The sequence below is a fragment of the Peromyscus maniculatus genome, chromosome 23, assembly GCF_049852395.1.
Source record: "Peromyscus maniculatus bairdii isolate BWxNUB_F1_BW_parent chromosome 23, HU_Pman_BW_mat_3.1, whole genome shotgun sequence".
NCBI lineage: Eukaryota > Metazoa > Chordata > Mammalia > Rodentia > Cricetidae > Peromyscus > Peromyscus maniculatus.
In genome coordinates, this window is record NC_134874.1 from 9121810 (window position 1) to 9142797 (window position 20988).

Genomic DNA, 20988 nt, shown 5'->3' on the forward strand with positions numbered 1-20988 from the left:
TCCATGATGTATTTGTACACACACACACTGAAGTTAACAGTTGAAACCCACACTTATCCCCCGGATAAAACCCCTCGGGGAGCCTCACTTAAAGTGAGGGAGTAGGCGTTTATTTGCATGTGTTTTCAAGGACTGACAAAAATGTGGACACATTGGATGGGCTCCTAGGAGGGTTGGTGGGGGGTAGGAACAGATAATATGCAGGCTCCATGGTCGCAGAGTTAGGGGAAAGACTCAACGTGGAGAAATGAGTCTGAGTGGAACCGAAGGACAGGAACGAAGAACAGTGGCAAGTGACCTTTCAGAGAGGTGACCCAGAGGATGAGGAGGTTAGAGGTCACTTCTTAAAGAAGTGGGAAAGGCCATTTCACCAGTCATTCACCTAATATTTACCAGTTGGATAATTAATATCACAGGCTAAGAAGTTATTATCTGTAGTGCTTGGGACCAAAGGTATTTTTTATGTTTGAAAGGCATTCTGAGTTTAGAGGATCCGCATCATGCAAACCTTTGCCTATGTGATGAGGTGTCTTAGAGTTGGGACCCAAGTTTAAACCCCGAAAGCCTAAACTTCATTTGTGCACTGCTTTTAGAAACTCAAATTTCAGTTCTGAGGTTAGGCGTGGGGTGCTCCACCTGTGGACCTGCGGGTGCTCCACCTGTGGACCTGCGGGTGCTCCACCTGTGGACCTGCAGGTGCTCAGGAAGTTTCAAATAAGAGGCCATTTTGGACTTCAGGTTTTTGAACCAAGGAAGTTCAATTTTAAAACATTAATACTCTGTACCGAAGGGTTTTCCAGGCGCCAGAAGCAACAATAAGAAGATAAAATGGACAAAGTCCCTGGACTGGTGGAATTTACCTGTGGGTGGGTAGTGGGGTGGGTAGATGGTGCATGAAGTGAACTTGGCTAAAAAGATGGCGGAATGGGATGATGTTGGCCGCTGTAAAGAGCAGAGCGGACATGGCACCATGCACTCCCAGGGACTTGTCATCCCAGTACTCATGAGGCAGAGGCAGGAGGGGGCTGGGGTTGGGGAGCAGCCTGGGCTGTAGAGTGAGACCCTGTTGAAGCTGTTGAAAGAAAGAGACAAAGAAAGAGGAAGGGAGAGAGAAGAGAGGAGGGAAGGAGGGAGGGAAGAGAGGGAGGAAGGAAAGAAAGAAGGAAGAGGGAGGGAAGGGAGGGAGGGAGGGAGGAAAAGGAAGGAAGGAAGGAAGGAAGGAAGGAAGGAAGGAAGGAAGGAAGGAAGGAAGGAAGGAAGGAAGGAAGGAAGGGTGGGTAGGGAAATAGGAAGGGCCCTGGTAAGAGGCTACAGTTTTCATTCAAGGGCTCTGGGAATTTCAAGCTTTTCTCTCACCTGGATCTTGTGTATCATCATCTGTTCAGAAATGCATACAGCATGTGTGTATGTGGAGAGGACACATGATCAGAAGCCTAGGCTGCAGGGCAGACGTGTCTGTGACTCCTGATGCTGCTGCAAGCTGGTCATGTGATCACTTCTGTGCCTCCATTTCTTTTTCCCTAAAATGGGTTTATAATGTCTGCCTCAATAGACAGTTACTGTTGATTGACAACTTGGCAGGATTGGGAATCTCTAGGAACCACACCTCTGGGCATGTCTGTGAGGGAGTTTCTAGGTTAGATCAACTGAGGTGGAAATAGCCACCCTACCTGTTGGATGCACCATCTGGGGTCCTGGGTGGAATAAAAAGGAGAAAGCGAGCTCAGCATCAGTGTTCATCTCTTTCTGCTTCCTGACTGTGGGGGCCACGTGACCAGCTGCCTCATGCCCCTGCTACCATGTCTTCCCGAGCATGATGTAATGTACCCGCAAAATGTGAGCCGCAGTAGAACCCTCCTCCCCTGAAGTTGCTTGTGAGAGAAGTCACTACTAAAACTGTTAAAAAGAAAAAGATAAACAAGGTAATGGCCCACCCTGAGTGCTATTTGATAAAAGCTAACACCGTTACTGGCTTGACAAATAAACGTTGGGATATCCCTCCACCCAGGAAGCCAGAAACTTCTCCTTCCTGCCCAACCCCTCTCCCTGCCTCCACAGCCTCTCCTCTTAAGTGCCCACTTCCTCCGGAATTATCATCAGCTGTCTTGTTGGGAGTCTGAATAGATTAATGAGCTAATAGGAAATTAAGGCTCAGAAAGCAATTTCCAGTTATCTAAATGGAGGCGTTTTCATCTAATCGGTTCAGGAGTGTGGTAGGGAGCTGTGTGCAGAGCGGTTGGATGTCAGCACTCTCCCCAAATTGTTTCACACGTGTGGATGCAGCTGCCAGGGCTTGCTCCTGCACGGGGATGCTGATGGGTTTCCCCGTGTCGTCTGTGTCCCACCCACCTCACCTGCCACGGGGGTCTGGAGCTCTGAGGTCTCATTTGTTGGAAGCTGCTCTAGTGTCTCTTCCCTGTCCCCTTTCAAAAAGCCACTGTGTAGCTCAGGCCAGCTAAGAACTCAGCTGCATAGCCCAGGCTGGCCCCACACTTATGATCATCCTCCTGCCTCAGGCTCCCCAGTGGTAGGGTTACAGATGTGTGCCACCACACTTGGCTTCATCTGATTTCATATAGGCAAACTGTAATTTACACAAGCGTATTTGGAGTCGCTTTTGCGGTAGAAAAAGAGAATTGAAGCTGAGATGTATTTTTCTTTCAGTCTGACCTACTACAGTGTGATAAAGATAGGAACATCTGGGTTTGGCTCAGTGGTTAATAGTGCTTGCTGCTCTTTCAGAGGACTTTCAAGTCTCGACATCCTCATCAGGCTGCTCACAACTGCCTATAACTCCAGCTCCAGGAGATCTGATGCCCTCTTGTGGCCTCTGAGGGACCTGCACTCATGTACACACACACACACACACACACACACACACACACACACACACAGTCATGCACATGTAGACACACAAGTAAATTTTATAAAGAAGGAGACATTATCCCAAGGGACCTGCACTCATGTACACACACACACACACACACACACACACACACACACACACAGAGTCATGCACATGTAGACACACAAGTAAATTTTATAAAGAAGGAGACATTATCCCAAGCCATCACAAAGACATAACATTTAAACAAACCCTGTTTGTTTTAACTGCCGCATCCTCTCTTCCACACCATGCTTTAACCTGAGTTAGGTTGCCCAGCCCTCAACTGTGTGGTGATTCTGTGTGACCCCCAATCTTAGATGTGACAACAGAAAAGTCTGTACATGCTGCCACGTAGGGGAGACATCATTGCCACTGGTTTAGAGAAACAGGTTTGCATAATAAATCATCCACTCTCAACCAAAGGAATTACAGCCTGCTCTGTCCAGCTTCGGCATGCTGGCTGCCAATCACATGCCCAGCACAACCATGGACCCATTACCAAACCTTCACCCTCTGGGATAAGTGGTAAGATTCCCACTTAGGTTTTAGGATGAATTATGGGATTTTCCAATCCCATAATCTGCAGAATGATTATAGCTGCTGTTGCCCTGTTTAGCCTGGACTTTCCCTGTTTTAGCCAAAGTCCCAAATGCTGGAACAAGCTCCTTTGGTGAACCCTAAGTTAAGACACCTTGTCACAGAGGCAGGTTGGTACTCGCCAAAGCACTGACGTGTTCCAGTTGAGGTCATTGCCAGCTTCTGTGTGCGTGAACCCCCTGATCAGTTCTCTAGGAAGAGAAGCGGCCTCATGGGGGCACTTGCCTTACTCAAGTGTCCTGCCATTTTTGGGATTTTGGAATGCCTGCGCTCTTGGAGTCCCTTGCCTGCCTGTGGCTGCACATGTGGACTCTGCATTCTTTCCACATCCGCACTCACTCATTTGCACTTAGATGGGGATCCTGGCCCTTTTCCAGTTTTGCTCCATTACAGGGTCCGCTCACTGCACTTTCGATTACCCCCTTGCCCTGTGCAGTCTCCGTATGTGTGCTCTTGCATCTCGGTTTACAAGATGGGTGTAACCACAGGTGATGGGGAAATGCAAAGGGAAGCCAGCTCTGTTGATGCGGGAGCTGACTGATCCACCCTTACCAAACTGGAGACCCATGGGCGCGGCTTTGGCAGCTGCTGTAGAGTTCCTGGAGGCCCGGGAGGCTTCCCAGCAGGCAGGATGTTGGCAGGATATAATTATGAGCATGCGTTCTGGAGATCACCCTCTTGAAGCCTGAACTCGCTTTTCCACAAATAGAAACACTTCATTTCTTGCAAAGAAACCATCCTGGGAATTAATTATCTCTTATGTGTAATAGTTTTTTATTATTATAGGGAAAAGTTTAATTCTATTATAGCTATTTGTAAGAAAGAGATTCACAGAATTCTAGAAACTGAGGTGGGGACTTCGGTAAGGTCATGGTAATAACAATTGTGATGATAATGTTGTCAATGGGGAGATGGTTATGATGGTGAGGATGATGGTGATGGTGATGATGATGATGGGGAGGATGTTGATGGTGGTGATGATGACGGTGAGGATGATGATGGTGAGGATGTTGATGATGATGGTGGTGATGGTGAGGATGATGGTGATGATGTGATGGTAAGGATGATGATGGTGATGATGATGATGCTTATGGTGCTGATAATGATGATTGCTGTGGGATGGATGGTCTTTCTGTATGCTGTGAATATGTGTTGCTACTATTGGTTAACAAAGAAACTGTTTTGGCCTATGGTAAGGCAGGATAAGAGCCAGGCGGGAAATCCAAGAGAGATACAGGGAGAGGAGGGCGGAGTCAGAGAGACACAATCCAGCTGCCTAAGGAGGAACAAGATGCCAGCAGACCGGTAACGCCACCACGTGGTAAGCATAGAGATTAATAGAAATGGGTTAATTTAAGATGGAAGAGCTAGCTAGCAAGATCCTGAGCCATAGACAAACAGTTTATAATTAATATTAAGCCTCTGAATGATTATGTTATAAGCTGCTGCAGGCCAGGCGGGACACAGGAAAACTTGTGGCTACAGATGATGGTTATGGTGATGGTGATGATGATGACGATGATGATGATGATGGTGGTGATTTTTATGGTAATAGTGGTGATAATGATGGTGATGATGATGGTTATTGTGAGGGTGATGATGATGCTGATGGTGAGGATATCAGGCCCTACCACATGGTAGACATTTTGCTAAACACTTTAGAAGCATGGTTCCATTTCATCCATGTAACAAACGGGAGGAAGATGGGGACTTCTATCACGCCCATGTTACAGATGAAGAAACTGAGGCCTCAGAAGTCTCTCATGGTGGCCATATCTGTCACTCAAACACAGATCCCCTTAATTCAGCTTAATCATTTTGTGGGGCCAAGGGCTGACCACACAACAAGATGGCAGCAGGTGCCGCCCCCTGCTCTCCTTCCCTTTGAACTATGCAGAGCAGAGTGTGAGAAGCTGGACTCAGCCCTAACCCTGGACCCATGCTTTGCCCTCTGCCTCTCTGGCCTGCCACACTCTCCCCTTGAGCTGTCCTTCCTTCCTGGAAGCAGAAGATGCCCGATGGGCCTTTGGGTTGTGATGGGTACCACCAGTGCTAGGGAGCCAGAGTGTCCGGGGTTACTTTCTTTGTCTTTCTGGGAACAGGCTTGACAGTGTCAGGGTCAAAAGTTAAGCTCGGGTTAGGCCAAGGTGTCGAAGTTCTGAGAACATAAGTGTTGTTTTTCTTCATAACCGTGGCTGCCTTTTAAGCAACAACTGCCCTAAGCAGAGACTGCAACTCATCTGCTACCAGAAGTGTTTGGCCGCCAGGGCCGCAGCCTGAGGGGATTCTGTTCCCTCAGGCACCGACTCTTCCAAAGCTACTAAGGGAACTTATCTAAATCTCTGTCCCTCTAAAGAACTCAGTAGTCAAAGGTTGAGGTGGAATTCTGCTCACTCAGAGAGGCTGAATAGCAAGTAGCTAACATTCTCCCCTTGCTGGAGTCCTCTAAAAACCAGCGTCCTTCTCTCAGTTCCCACTTAAAAAAACCCTTGCTACAGGTGGCTCCTCCTTACCACTTCCTGTCAGCTACTTGCTGACTCAGCCTCCTGCTCACAGGTTAATTTTATTTAATCAAACACATCTTTGCATTGTTAACAAAAGCAGTAGGAAAAAATGAAACACACTTTAAAATAATATTCCACAACGTATGAAGGAAAGGGAGTTAGGCAACCCCCCCAGCCACACAGGGAGCCTAAATTAGATTCTGCAGGTATAGGGGAGCCCTTGGAGGGCTCAGAGGACTGCGACACATTCAGACAGATATCAGGGAAGCCTCAAGTTGGGAACTTGCTGATGCCAAGTGGGAGTTGATCCAAGAAGTGTCTACACTCAGAATAGCTGAACACTACCCCAGAAGCCCCTAAGATGAAATGTTTCCTTTCTACCATCCTCCCTCCCCCACATTGGCATCTTTTCCAAGAAACCCACTTGGAAAGGTGATTGAATATGCAAAAAAAAGGGAAAGATAAACAATTTAGTTTAACTTCGTTTGGGTGGGAACAGAGCCTTGCTCAGGCAGAACACCCAGGAGAAATCGTTCCCATGTCTGGGCTCTCGCACCTTGCCCTAAGGCTCAGACATGAAGAACCAGGATTGGCACACAGAGGAATGGCTGATGGAGTTGACCGGCCTGGCCAGACACTGAGATGGCAGCCCCAAGAAAGGAGGGCAATGGGGCCCCAGCTGAGCTCTGCACCCACGCGCCCACTGTGCCGCACTTACAGAGCATCGTCTGTCCAGCTGGGAGTGGACATCATCCCCCAATCAGGTCACCCCATCACTGTCTGTGGAAGAGCAGCTCATGTGACAATTTATCAGCTGACCACTGGCTCCAAAGTGGGTTTCTGAGCCCCACAGGAGTGTCTGTGAAAATCCGGGACTTGTCTCAGCACCCAAGATAGTGAGAGGATCATTACCTGGGAGAATTCCCAGGTGGAGTGCGGAGGCTCTAATTCTTCATCGTGCTCCCTTCCAACAGAAAATAGGGTCAGGAGACTGTTCTGAACAAACCTGGGTTCAAATCCTGACCCCATCACTTCCTGATTGTCCGAACTCGGTCGAGGTGCAGACTCTGTGTGAACCTCACAGTCTTCCCCTGGAAGGCGAGGAGAGTTGTGTCTTCTGCCTTGCAGGTCTCCCAACGAAGGCTAGGAGTAAAGGTGCCGAGGACAGATACCTGACACAGGGTAGGTCTTCAAGAAGGGGCAGCCGCTCTCCTGTTTTCTTTGGGAGCGACAATAATTATTGCTACTTTGCTGGGAGACTTTTCTTGGCTGGAAATGTGGGCAGGCCAGACTACCAAGAGTCCAAACACGTAGGAGTGGGAGGGACATGGGTTCTCCTTGGCCAGGGGTTGATCCAGGGCTCTCTCTCTGCATACTGGTAATGGACCCGGTCACCCAAAACCCCACCTGTCCAATGCCCAGCTGGCAATGGCAGTCTTCCCTCCATGCCTAACTCACCGGCTCACCTCACCGGCATGGCCAAGCTTGCCTCTTAAAAGATCCACTTGCCCTGGTATCTGGGTTTGGCCCAGGTGTAGAAATGGGATCCCAAAGAAGACAATAGGATACTTAAAGAGGTTCTACATATTGACTTTGCCTTGTGTCTCTCCAGCCCTCAGCACTAGATGAATTTTGTCTTGGCGGGGGTGGGGGGGGTGGGGGGGGTGGGGGGGAAGGGGTAGGGGGGGTCCCCTGTACTAGGAGGAAGCAGAGGATGGGAGGATGGTTTCCCAGAGGCTGAGAAGGGAGTGGGCCTCAGACCCGGATGCAGGGCAGGAGGTGCCTTGCGTTTTGGTGTGACAAGTCAGAGAAATCCCTAGACACCAGGGAAGGGCCCTAGGTACAGAGAAGTAACCCAGGGGCTCAGGCAGTAAAATGCTCCCTGCAAAAACAGGAGGACGTGGATTGATTCACAAAACACATTCACAAAAGCCAGCTGTGGTGATTCAGGTGTGGTGGTCCAGGTGTGGTGGTCCAAGTGTGGTGGTCCAGGTGTGGTGGTCCAGCTGTAGTGGTTCAGATGTGGTGGTCCAGGTATGGTGGTCCAGCTGTGGTGGTCCAGGTGTGATGGTCCAGGTGTGATGGTCCAGGTGTGGTGGTCCAGGTGTGGTGATCCAGCTGTGGTGGTCCAGGTGTGGTGGTCCAGGTGTGGTGGTCCAGCTGTGGTGGTCCAAGTGTGGTGGTCCAGGTGTGGTGGTCCAGCTGTAGTGGTTCAGATGTGGTGGTCCAGGTATGGTGGTCCAGCTGTGGTGGTCCAGGTGTGATGGTCCAGGTGTGATGGTCCAGGTGTGGTGGTCCAGGTGTGGTGATCCAGCTGTGGTGGTCCAGGTGTGGTGGTCCAGCTGTGGTGGTCCAAGTGTGGTGGTCCAGGTGTGGTGGTCCAGCTGTAGTGGTTCAGATGTGGTGGTCCAGGTATGGTGGTCCAGCTGTGGTGGTCCAGGTGTGATAGTCCAGGTGTGATGGTCCAGGTGTGGTGATCCAGGTGTGGTGGTCCAGGTGTGATGGTCCAGGTGTGATGGTCCAGGTGTGGTGGTCCAGCTGTAGTGGTTCAGGTGTGATGGTCCAGGTGTGGTGGTCCAGGTGTGGTGGTCCAGGTGTGATGGTCCAGGTGTGATGGTCCAGGTGTGGTGGTCCAGCTGTGGTGGTTCAGGTGTGATGGTCCAGGTGTGGTGGTCCAGGTGTGGTAGTCCAGCTGTGGTGGTCCAAGTGTGGTGGTCCAGGTGTGGTGGTCCAGGTGTGATGGTCCAGGTGTGATGGTCCAGGTGTGGTGGTCCAGGTGTGGTGATCCAGGTGTGGTGGTCCAGCTGTGGTGGTCCTCTCTTGTGGTTCCAGTACTGGGGAGGTGGAGACAGGAAGACACTTAGGGCTTGCTGCCCAGTTAGCCTAGAGCACTCAGCAAGCCCCAGATTGCAGTAAGACATTCTGTCTCTCAGAACAAGAACAACTCCTAAAGAATGGTACCCAAGGTTGACCTCTGACCTCCAAGTGTATCTGTGAATGTGAACACCCACCTATACATGCATGTGAACACACACACATATATGTATTCATGTGCATGTATATGCACACATGTGAGCAGACACATACATCCACACCTACATACACACATATGTGAACACATACACACACACAAAGTAGGGAGAGAGAGAGAGACAGACAGACAGACAGACAGACAGACAGACAGACAGATTTGGGCTTCACAGTCAGTCTGACCTGAGCAGGCGTCAGTTCTCTGCCTTTCTTGACTATATGACCAAGAAACGTGAAAGGACACAGTGCCTGAGCAGGTCTGCACAGAGGGCCGCTCTGCCCTCTGAGAGCTTGGCATCCTGGAGAGTGATTATGGAAAATTTCCTTTGAAGATGGCTAACTTTTTTTGTCATTCGAAGCCTTAATAGGATAAACTTCAGTTATGAGGAAAAGTTACTTGAGTAGAACATTTCATTCCCCCCAGAGGAGCTGCCAGTTAACTGAGACATCATCTCCATCAGAAGACCAAATCGGAGGCAGCCTGACCATGGGACCCTCACTACCTGGGCGGCCGAGGGAGGCGAATGACTATTTCTATGCCTGCCTGGGCTCCACGGTGTGTTTCAACCCAGCCCTGACGACTCAGTGAGACCCTGTGTTAAAAAATACATAGAAGTAGGAAGAGGGCAGCTCAGCAATACAGTTGTGTGCCTAGCATGGGCAAGGTCCTAGATTCAGTGCCCCCCAAAATAGATGACATGGGTCTATCCCCAGTGTCGTCTTTCCTGTGTCCCCTTTTCCTCCTCTGGTGCCACAAATTGTTGGAAAACCATCATAGAGAGGATGGAAGACAAGAAAGACAGGAAGGGGTGGGGTTGAGTTGGCAGAGGCGACCATGGGTGAATACTGTTAGTTTAGGAGAGTTATAGTCTCTACTAAAATTATAAAGAAAAAGAAATGCTTGGTTTCTATTTCTGATAAATTGCATCCCCTCTTATGCACAGGGTCTTGTCTGCTTTCACTCACAATTCCTTCCCTTGCCCCTATCCCAAGGCTTGGGACAGGGATGTGGCCTCCAGGGACCTTGTCCCTTTGTGAGTACATCTGGTCTTCTCTCTCTGGTCTGACCATGGCCCGGAGCAGACCAGTGCGGCTGGCGGGAGTCTACAGGCCAGCACAGGGCTGACTGAGAAGCAGGCACCCAGAGTGGGGACAGACAGAACTCTGGGGGAGGAGCCTCACTCCACGTTCAAACAGTAGGTCAGTCTTGTCAATTTCTGGAAAAGTCGTTTGGGACCAGCCAAGTCCCCCATTTCTCCTGATCTGTTGGTTCTGGGTTAGTGTTTAAGAATCTGCATCTCTCCTACAGAGAGCAGGGGCATTTAAAAAAGCTGGGCCTAGGACCCAATAAAGATACTTGGGTTTTTTTTTTTTTTTTTGGAGGGGGGCGGGGCTTATATATATATTTTTTTTAAGAGAGTCTGACTGTGTAATCTGAGTTGGCCTCAGAGTCACAACCCTCCCCCTATGCCATCCTCCCAAACACAGAGTGCAGGTGAACGCCACCATGTCCAGCCTTAATCTGAGGACAGGTTAAGCAAGCACCAGCATTTAGCCCGGGTTTGTATGTAATCTATTTACCCTGAACAAGAGTGCTGCGGTATACAGATATAGATACAACCATTTCAAAGCCCGGAAGACTGAGGCCCAAGAAGAGAACGGCCCCCAGACAGAAGAGTGGAGACCTTACATGCATGCAGGAAATATATTACCAGGTTCCTACCATGAGCCAGCAGCTGTGCTGGGTGATGGGGTGGCAGTCGAGGTGGGGGAGGGGGTCAGAAGAAGAAGAAAGAAAAATTCCTCCCTTAAAGGCCTTATTGTATGAGGAGGGATATACGTCAAGGCATCCAAACCCCACCACATGACTTCAGTATGAACACCTTGCCACTCACCGCTTGTTTGAAAATTGACTCTGATATGTGAGGGCCACTGGAAGTCGAGCTTGTTCTGTGGGCCCTGAAGTAGAAAGGGCCTCGTTCCTCCCAGAGGCTCCTGTTGATGTGATGTGACCAAAACATATATATCCTGAGCACCTACTGTGTGCCATGCTTGTGTTCTAGTCACGTCCCTGAACATGGGATAACCTAGAAATGGCTCTCTGCTCAGACCACTAAGAGCCAGGCAGGAAGATGGACAGGTGGGGAGACAGGTTAGTAGTATATCCTGTCATCAGATATGACTGGGGAGGGCAGGGTGTGGCTTTCCAATTGGAAGGGCAGTCAGGGAGGACTCCCTGGAGGAAGCTGTGATTGAGCTGATCTGAGAAGATAAAAAGGGAGCAGCACTGTGTCAGAAAGATGTAGGCAGGAGCAACAGGGATGTTCAGGAGCAACAGGGATGTTCAGATAATGAGCTGCACCCAGGGAACGGATGCTTGGTGAAGCTGGAGCTTTGGGTACCAGCTCTGGTCTCAAGCCAGAGAGGGATGCTGGGAACAGAGGTAAGCAAATTCCCTGAGGTTTGCCAGGTCTCAGCATGAGGCTGGCTTTTATCCGAGAGCAAGGACGATATAGGGCAGGCCTTGTGGAGGGAATGCTGGGAAAGCTGATGGTACCTTCAGTGAAGGGAGCCTGGGTCCCTTGCTGCCTCTCATCGCCTTCCCACCTTGTGCCTATTTCCTGCAGCCCTGATCGCTGCTTTAAGTGTTCCAGGGCTCCTTGCAAAGTCACCAAACCGAATCACTAGCCATTTCCCAATGGGCTAAGGGCCCTGAATGTCACCCCCCTGCTCCTTCCTGCCCTGCCCCCCCCCCCCAGCCTTTCAGTTTCATTTTGGCTCTCTAGAACCTTTCGTTTGAACCAGTGTTTTTAGAAAGGCCTTGGTAGGCTCTTGACACAGGAGACTGACCATTCTCTCCCTGACTACTCCACAGCCTGACATTGCCTAAAGAAAGACTCCACATAAACCATGGGGGAGGGGCATTGGTCCGTGACTCAGATCCCAGGACCCAGAGACAGCATAGTGACACCTTAGGGCTCTTCTCTCCACGAGAGAATGAGGGAGGGGGTGGGTAGACTGCGGACCCTTTAGAGGTGTGCGTTCTCTCCCCCTCCCCCACCCCAGAAAGAGGAGACTCTCGCAACCCAAAGAAAGGCCCACTGGCGTGTCCACTTCCAGAAACGATGCACGAGGTGGCCAGAGTGGCAGGTGGGTCACAGAGGCAGTGAGAAGGACTCTGGTCTGGGGTCAGTGCTGAACCCAGGTTCTCGTACTCTGCTCTGTATGGGGAGTTCAAGGGGAAGCAGAGAGTCAGGGAGGAGTGACTGTGGTCTACGGCGTGGCCAACCTCGCAGACTAGGCAGTTAAGTATCTGGTCTTGAATCGGGGAGACCTGTGTTTTTAAACAACAGATTCTGTGCCAGGTATTTACTCCTGAGGCCTCAGTTTCCTTGTCTGTAACACGGGGATAGTGATAGAGAACCCTTTAAAAAATAATACATAAAATATAGGGTGAGTCAGAAACCCTGATGGGATCATTACTTATTTGATACATGTATCAGAATGTCACAGAAGGAGTCATTGATGTACATGATTAGCATGCATGAAAAATAGACGTGTTTAAATAGTCATCGTGTAGGTTAGGGACAACTGACTTTGATAATCGGAAATTTTCATAAAGAACAGAGTTTGAATCAGGAAGAATAGAGTAGTTGAAAGACATTAAAAGGTATGGGTGACTGGCAGATTCACAAACCGTACCCTCAAAGCACCAAGAGCTGACACTCTGGAGATGTGATGGCTTAATTTAGTTGTCAACTCCGACTGGAGTCAAAATCAGTCTGGAAAGACCTCTGGATGTGTTCTCTGTGGATGTTTCCAGAAAGGTTTCACTGTGGTGTGAAGACCCACTCTGAGCGTGGATAGTGCTATCCCACGGGCTGGGGCTTCTCGACTGAAGACAAAGGGCCAAGCGAGCTGAGTCCCAGCATCCATCTCTCTGTTTTCTGACCTTGGGTGCCACATGATGGCCCTCTCAGTCTCCTAGCTCAGTTCTTCCCCACGATGATGGAGTGTGCCCTCAGAACTGAGCCAACATGAACTCCTTCTCCTCAAGTGGCCTGCATCAGGTATTTTGTCCCCCAAGGAGGAGGGTGACTGATACAGGGATGGATCCCAGTGCATGAGGTGATATTCTGCATGCTTTGCTTGGTCACCCCAGTTTCATTAATGGCCCTGAGTGGAAGCAGTGATGGGTGCCCCCATTTTGCAGAGTGAGAAACTGAGGTTCAGCCAGGATCACAGAACCAGTGAGCAGCAAAGGCCTGAGCTTAGCTCTTATGTGCTGTTTCTCTCCCAACTTCCCATCCTGGGAGACAGGAATGTGGGTCAAAATGCCTTTCTTTGAGATGGACCTAGGATGCCACTGGGCTCCCACTGGTCTTCTTGAGCTAATACAATTTCTACTATTCTGACTGGCCCTTTCTCTGCCGAGACCCTCAGACTCTCCGACCTCGGTGGAGGGTCTGTGTTCTAGAGTTGGACCCAACCCGGACGACTCCACGGGTTTTAACAAGCTCAGCTGGAAATGGTGTGCACCGGGTACCAGGGACATACAGCACACAAGCGGAAGAAATCCTGTGTTTGAGGGGAGAGAGAGAGCCCACATGGGAAGACATAAATGATGCAGGCATGGGACAGCATCCATACAAAAAGACAGGAATGGAATGCAGAGCACCAGGGACTCCCCCACTCATGGAGGTGCCACAGGAGTAACACCAGAGCTGAGCTCTGTGAGCTCCAGTTGAGCCAAACTAGAGAGAGGATGGGTGCGGCTTCTGCAGCTGCTGTGGAGTTCCTGGAGGCCCGGGAGGCTGCCCAGCAGGCAGGATGTTGGCAGGATATAATTATGAGCATGCGTTTTGGAGATCACCCACTTGAAGCCCGAACTCGCTTTTCCACGAATAGAAACACTTCATTTCTTGCCAAAAAAAAAAAAAAAAAAAAAAAAAAACAAAAAACAAAAAACAAAAAACAAAAAACAAAAAACCATCCTGGGAATTAATAGTCCCTCATGGGCTTCTTTTCATTATTCTAAGTCAACTGTTGGGTCTGATTATACCGATATCTGAGGGGTGGTCATAATTATCCCAGAGGCTGAAGTGGGGATATGATGGATGGTGGATGGTTGTGGAGATGGCAGGGATGATGGATTTTGGCAGACATGATGATGGTGATGTTATGGTGATGGTAATCATAATGGTGATAGTGATGATAATGGTAGAGTTGATGGCAACGGTGATAATGGTGGTGGTGGTAAGGATGACAATTGTAGTCGTAGTGATGATGGTGGTGGTGATGATGGTGATGATGATGATGGTGGTGGTGATGCTGGTAATGGTGGTGATGATGGATGATGATGTTGGTGATGGTGGTGATGATGGTGATGTTGGTGATGATGGATGATGGTGGTGATGATGGTGATGGTAATATTGGTGGTGATGATTGTGGTGGTGATTGTGGTGATGATGTTGATGATGGTGGTGATGATGGTGATGGTATATTGGTGGTGATGATTGTGGTGGTGATGGTGATGTTGGTGATGATGGATGATGGTGGTGATGGTGGTGATGATGGTGATGGTGATATTGGTGGTGATGATTGTGGTGGTGATTGTGGTGATGATGATGTTGATGATGGTGGTGATGGTGGTAATGTTGGTGATGGTGATAGTGGTGATGATAGTGATGTTCCTGTGGTATCACATACTGAGTCACCACATGGCAGGTATTTTGTATAACCCTTTACAAGCATGATATCATTTAATCCTTACAAAGTAGTGGAACTCAGAATGTATCCCAGGCTGACTTCAAATTTACCAAGATCCCAGCCTTCTGAGTGCTGGGTTTACAAGCGTAGGCCACCATGCCTGACCTTATTACTGTCATTTTGGCTAAAGTATATTGTGTTCTTTTGTCAGTGGAAGGGGCAACTCATGGAGGAAATATTTGTTTGGACTCCCAGTTTCTGGGTTTCATTCATCATGGCAAGGAAGACATACAAGTTGGAGACAGCATACAGAATGCCGTGTTCAGCAGGAAGTAGGAAAACGGTCTGGACCCAGGGTGGGCATGACCATCCAAGCCCACCCCTTAGTGACCTAATCTAAAAAGCCAGCTCCTACCTCTTAAAGGCACTACAGCCTTCAAACTAGCACCCCCAGATGGGGACCAAATGTTCAAAATGTGAGCCTCTGAGGGACACTCCAGACTCAAACCATAGCGGCAAGTTTACTTAAAGATGAGAACTCCTCTTTGCTGTGAATGGGAAAACAGTACCCTTTGCCATTTACATAAGGTGACCCAAAAAACATATATTCCAATGCGAGAAGACAGTGATGAGAGAGCCCTGTCCTCCTGTCTGTTGTCCGTCTGCATCTGGGACTGGGTGAGCATTTGAAGACCTTCCTCCATCCCTACCACCTGGTATGGTCAGCTAGAAAAGGAAGGCTCAGTTTCTCAATTGTTTGGGGCTACCCAGGTTCCTCCTAAGCTGTTCTCTGTGTGCTCAAGGGCCCCAGGTCAAAAGTCTCCAGATCAGAGATGAACGCAGAGCTTCTCTCAGAGCCAGGAAAGACGGTGGAAAAAAAACGGGAAAACAAGTGTAGACTTGTACCACAAAGTGGATCCACAGTTCCCCTCATCATACACATCTGCGTCACTTCAGGGCTTTTTCTCGTCTAGCCTCAGAGATGCCAATGCTGCAGAGAATCTTAGAGAAGTTTCCAGAAAGCACTGATGTTGCTGGGTGGGAAACCCCTGTTGAGAACCATTGAACTAGACTCTTGTTCTGACCTGTGCCTAGGTGATCTAACATTCTGTGGAGAGGCCAGTCAGAGCTTTAGAGGGAAGAAACATATACTCTAACCTCTAGGTAGTGGGTAGGACGTTCTATTCAGTCCTAAGATGCTGGGAACCCAAGAGTGGTTGCGTGGCAAAGTCATTAACTATTGGAAGCTTGGCTGGTGTGCACAAAATGTCAGGGGAATCCAGAAAGGGTCTGTATGGAGCTTATACAGTATCTTGTGTGGGGTGTCCATCCTTCTGCATTAAGTGCGGTCACTGCAGTAACTTGGGGGAAGGACAGTATCCTTGGGCAGTCAGGTGTAGTAGGAATGCAAGCCTGACTCGTTAGATTTGTCTGAAGGAAATTCACTTGTAGTCTGCTCTTGAATGTCTGCTAATGATCACATCCTCAAGGTAAGCTTTGGTGTGACGTCTCCTGAGAGCTTTAGCTTTAGGATAGACAAGAGACTACCTAGGGGACAATGGCTTAGGGAGTTTGTCCAGAGCATGCCAGTTCATCTCAGTTTCCCCACCAAGAAAGCGGGAATGACTATAATAGCTATTTCTTACAGTTGTAAGACTCAAATGAAATAGTGTATGGAAAATGTTTACTATAGTGAGGGGTGAGTGAGTCTTTGAGTACTTGGTAATGATGATTAACATTGGAGTGTTGTGTTGATGATGATGATGATGATGATGATGATGATGATGATGATGATGATGATAGACCATTATCCTAAGCACATTTCAGCATGCATGAAGTTAACATAGATATTGTTAAAAACAATTATTACTTACTCTTGGACCACCCAGGGTGGAACTGGAAGAGTCACATTGGAAGCCTCTCTCCAGAGTTATCCCTCTGGGTTGTTAAGGATTAGCTTTTTCATTCACTGCCTCCAGTCATTTCACACATTGCTGCCCTCAATGCCTGGAGTTGTCCGGACCACTGGGGCATCTTTCACCCATCCATCCATCCATCATCCATCCATCCATCCACCCATCCATCCATCCATCCATCCATCCATCCATCCATCCATCCATCCATCCATCATCTATCCATCCATCATCTATCCATCCATCATCTATCCATCCATCATCTATCCATACATCATCTATCTATCCACCAAGACAGCCAGCCATCTGTCCATCAAGCCATCCAACCATTCAGTTAACCCATCCAGCTTTCTTTTTCTCTGTCTTTCAGGTTAAAGTGCCATAACAAATGCACCAAAGAAGCCCCACCCTGTCATCTCCTGATCATCCATCGAGGAGGTAATTATTTAACACTTGTCACCCTGTAACGGGCTCAAGAGCTCTTGTATCCAAAGCAGCCCTCCCACCCAGAATGATCCCAGATATCTCCCGATCCCCAGATCCTTGCCCACCCAATTTCTTTCCTCCTAATACTTCCTTCCTGCTGCGTTCCTTCCCCATTCTACACTCCTGTCACTCCACGGGTCCTTCTGGTTATTTTAGTGCCTACTGCCTCCCAATCCTCTCTTTGTCTCTTTGTCCTAATTTTCACTCCCTTCTTTCCACTCCATTGCTTTTCCTTCACACTCAAAAAAAGAGTCCTAGCTGGGGTTTTTCTGTTGTGTGATCCAGGCTCATACAGTGGGTCTTGCACAAGTGGCCTTGGGGAGGAGTCTGGTGCAAGCAGGCTGTCTTTTGGGTCACCAACCAGCTCCCAAATCATGACACGGAGACTTATTACTAGTTATAAAGGCTTGGCCTTAGCTTAGGCTCATTTCTTGCTCGCTCTCATAACTTAATTTAACCTGTTTCTCTTCATCTATGTTTTGCTTTTTTTTTTTCTTCATCTATGTTTGGGGCTTTTTACTTTTCTTTCATTCTGTATGTTCTACTCTGTGTCTGTCTGTCTGGTGGCTGCTTGGATGGCCTGGGTGTCTCCCTCTTCCTCTTCCTCCCTTCTCCCTTCTCTCATTCTCACCTAGATTCCTCCTCTTACTATTCTCTCTGCCTTCCAGCCCCACCTATCCCTCTACTACCTAGCTATTGGCCATTTAGCATTTTATTACCAATCAGGTACCTTAGGCAGGCAAAGCAATACATCTTTACATTGTTGAAGTAATAATCCACAACATAAACAAACATAACACATCTTTACATAGTTAAGGTAACATTCCACAACTGTCTGGCTTAGAGCAGAGTTGTTGAGGCCATCAGTGTCCCATTCTTTGGGGGTTCTGGGAGTGCCTGGGCCAACTTGACCAAGCTGGCAGCCTTTCACAGTACACAGCCAGACCCATTCAGCTGGGAGGAAAAGTGTTGCCCTGTCTGCCACAGACTTGGTAGGAGACAATAACTCTTCATAAAGACTTATAGCCCAGCTTGCAAAGTAATTCCCTAATTTCTTGTCCTGTGGATTCATTACTGCCAGCCCCCCCATGATCCATCCCCAGGGCAATCTCTTCAGTCTGTGCTGTCGGATAAGTAGCTGTGAGCCACATCTGACTATTTAACTTGAGATGAATGAGAAGAAACTAAAAACACAAGTTCTGTTACTCAGTCTCACCAGCCATCTCGGGGCTCAGGAGCCCCCCGTGGCTGCTGCACTGGATGGTGATGCAGAGATACGGCAATTTCATCACGGCAGGGACCTCTCCTGATGATGCCATTCCATCTTGGGCGATCAAAAGCCTATTCCTAAGGCGCTGGTTCGTGTAAATGGCCAGATGGTACAGCCTGAAGAGCTCAGGCCGCGAGCTCCCAGCTACCCTTCCCTTCCCTTTCTGTGAGGACAGATAATTAATAAGCATCCGTGTTGTGTTTTTCACAACCTCTAATTTATGGCCCTAGGCTGTACCTGACTCCCCCATTCTCCTTGTTATGTAGGCTATCTGAGACTAAATCGCATGATATGGACTTTCTTGTCACTAGCCCTCCCCCCCCCTGGCCCCCGCACCCCCGAAATAAAAGTCAGACATTTTTCTTTGGGAATTTCTCCGAAGGCTCCATCTCTGTTCCCTCCGCCTGTCATTTTGTCTGTGGCGGCCACCTATGTCTCTTTTCCCTCAAGCATGCTCGCTTTCTTGTCCTCTCTCTCCCTCTCTCATTCTCTCTCTCTCTCTGCAATATTTTCTATCAATTCTTTGTGAATCTCATACAATGAACTTTGAACACATTCATCTCCCTCAACTTCTTCCATCACTACCCTCTCCGCCCTCCCATCCCTCCCCATGCAACCTTGAGATTTTTTTCTTCCTTCCCCATTGAGTGTAGTTTGTGTCCCCCAGCTAGTCTTGGCATTGATGCCCTGATGTGAGGTCAATCCACCAGGGGTCACGTCATTAAAGAAATGAAGCTTCTCCCTGGGTTTTCAGGGGAAGCCTGCCCTTCCCTTTCAGGCTCGACTACGTTGTCTCTTTGATGCTCACTCAAGGCCTGCTCATGGCTTCCCTGGTTGCAGGCCACCCTCTCCCAACAAAGCTCTGTAGTCACACACATCGTCTCCTTCCCCAAAGCAATGCGCCTGCGCTCCTCTGTTCTGTCTAAGTGTGGCCCATGCATGCGTGAAACGGACACTTCCTGGCCCCGCCCCCAGAAATGCTGAATCAGAACCTGCCCTTTTGAATTGGATCTGCTTGGGAACGGTTCCCCTGCCCTTGAAAGCATTATTCATGAACAAGAGTTAGACAAACTCACACGCTGTTGGGGGTCAAGCAAACATCCTGAATGAGAGAAGTTGCGCTGATTGGACGGTCCAGGCAGGTACTGTCCAGAAAGGTGGGCACCTCAGCAACTGGGCAGGCAGACGTGTGTCACCTGCATTTGTGACATTTCACACAGAAGCTTATATAGTTCTTATGTTTGTAGCTAGAGTTTTTCTGGTCCTGCCTGGCCCACAGTCAGGACAAATCTCTCTCACCCGCCAGTCCCACAGCCGCTCAGACCCAACCCTGAGTAAACACACAGAGACTTCTATTACTTATAAACTGTATGGCAGTGGCAGGCTTCTTGCTAACTGTTCTTATAGCTTAAATTAACCCATCTCTATTAATCTATAAGTTGCCACGTAAAGCTCGTGGCTTACCGGTATCTTAAAATCTGCTTCTCATCATGGCGGCTGGCAGCGTCTCTCTGCCTCAGCCTTCCACTCCCCAGAATTCTCTTCTCTGTTTGTCCCGTCTATACTTCCTGCCTGGCTATTGGTCAATCCGCATTTTATTTATACGGGGCGATATCCACAGCAATATGCCTTAGATTTTCTGCCGAGTGTTAGTGACTTCCTAACCAGCTGCCAGTCACTGTCCCCATCTTTAGGTTGGATGGAGCCTCAGACCTGCCACAGATCATAGAGACTTGTTAAGTCAGGGCTGAACCTTCCTTCTCCTTCCTTCCAAATGTCCCCCTGGCATCGCTGAGCTCAGACTCGGCCTGGGAGTATCTACTCAGTTTAAGAATGAACCTAGGAGACGCTTCAGGCAAGAAGTGAGTTTTTCCCTGAAGCAGGCCTACAGCTGCCACAGGCGGTTGGCTTTTGATGTTTTTCCCACCTTGGGTCTCCAGGAAGAGAGGAGGATAGTCATAGCGCTTGGCTCTCTTTTCTCCTGCCTCTTCACACCCCACAGCCTTAATACCCCCTCCCATGGCTATTTTGAAGCCTGAGTTCACACAGCTCCTGTCTGAGGTCAGCATCCCTGGGGAACTGGCCTCCCACCAAATCCTGCTCCACAGTGGGTGCTCTGGAGGCTAACTCCCCCAGAAAGGTGAGACCCAGACTGCAGGCAGGTGAGCCTCCCTCCGAGTCTGGTATTTGGAGAAGGTCTCCTTCCTCCCACCTGCCTTCAAGGCCACTGCTCCCTGGGCGCCTCGTGCCTTACAAGTAAATCAAAGAGAACTTTCCCTGGAGAAGTCCACTGGCTTCTTGCCTTCCCCCACCTCCCTGTTGGTGGGAAGTTGAAAATAGAGTCCGTTTCCATGGTAATGGCAGCTCAGGCTAAGCAGAGAAATTAAATCCCTGGGTCAATGCTAAGCTTGAATTCCTCAGCCCCCCTGCCCCCCCAACAAAAACACAAGAAACAAGGAAAGGTGGTAGGCGGCAAATCTGAACTTGTGTGGCTCCCTAGCATCGCACACTGTGTGCCCCGTGAGTGACAGAAATAGTGGGGACAGGCACTTGAGGATGGCGTTCTCTTTCCCCACGAGGAAGCAGTTATTT

General features: G+C 49.0%; 1 protein-coding gene across 2 annotated transcripts in view; it reads left to right on the plus strand.

The window, feature by feature from the left end:
- Positions 1–20988, plus strand: part of Ksr2 (kinase suppressor of ras 2) — a 382435-nt gene that overhangs the window by 268335 nt on the left and 93112 nt on the right. The window contains exon 8 of one of the 2 annotated variants that reach the window (XM_015997400.3): positions 17011–17078. In XM_015997400.3, coding sequence (XP_015852886.1) covers positions 17011–17078 — 68 coding nt within the window. The remainder of the gene's footprint in view (positions 1–17010; positions 17079–20988) is intronic. The other variant, XM_076561093.1, reaches the window with a different exon arrangement.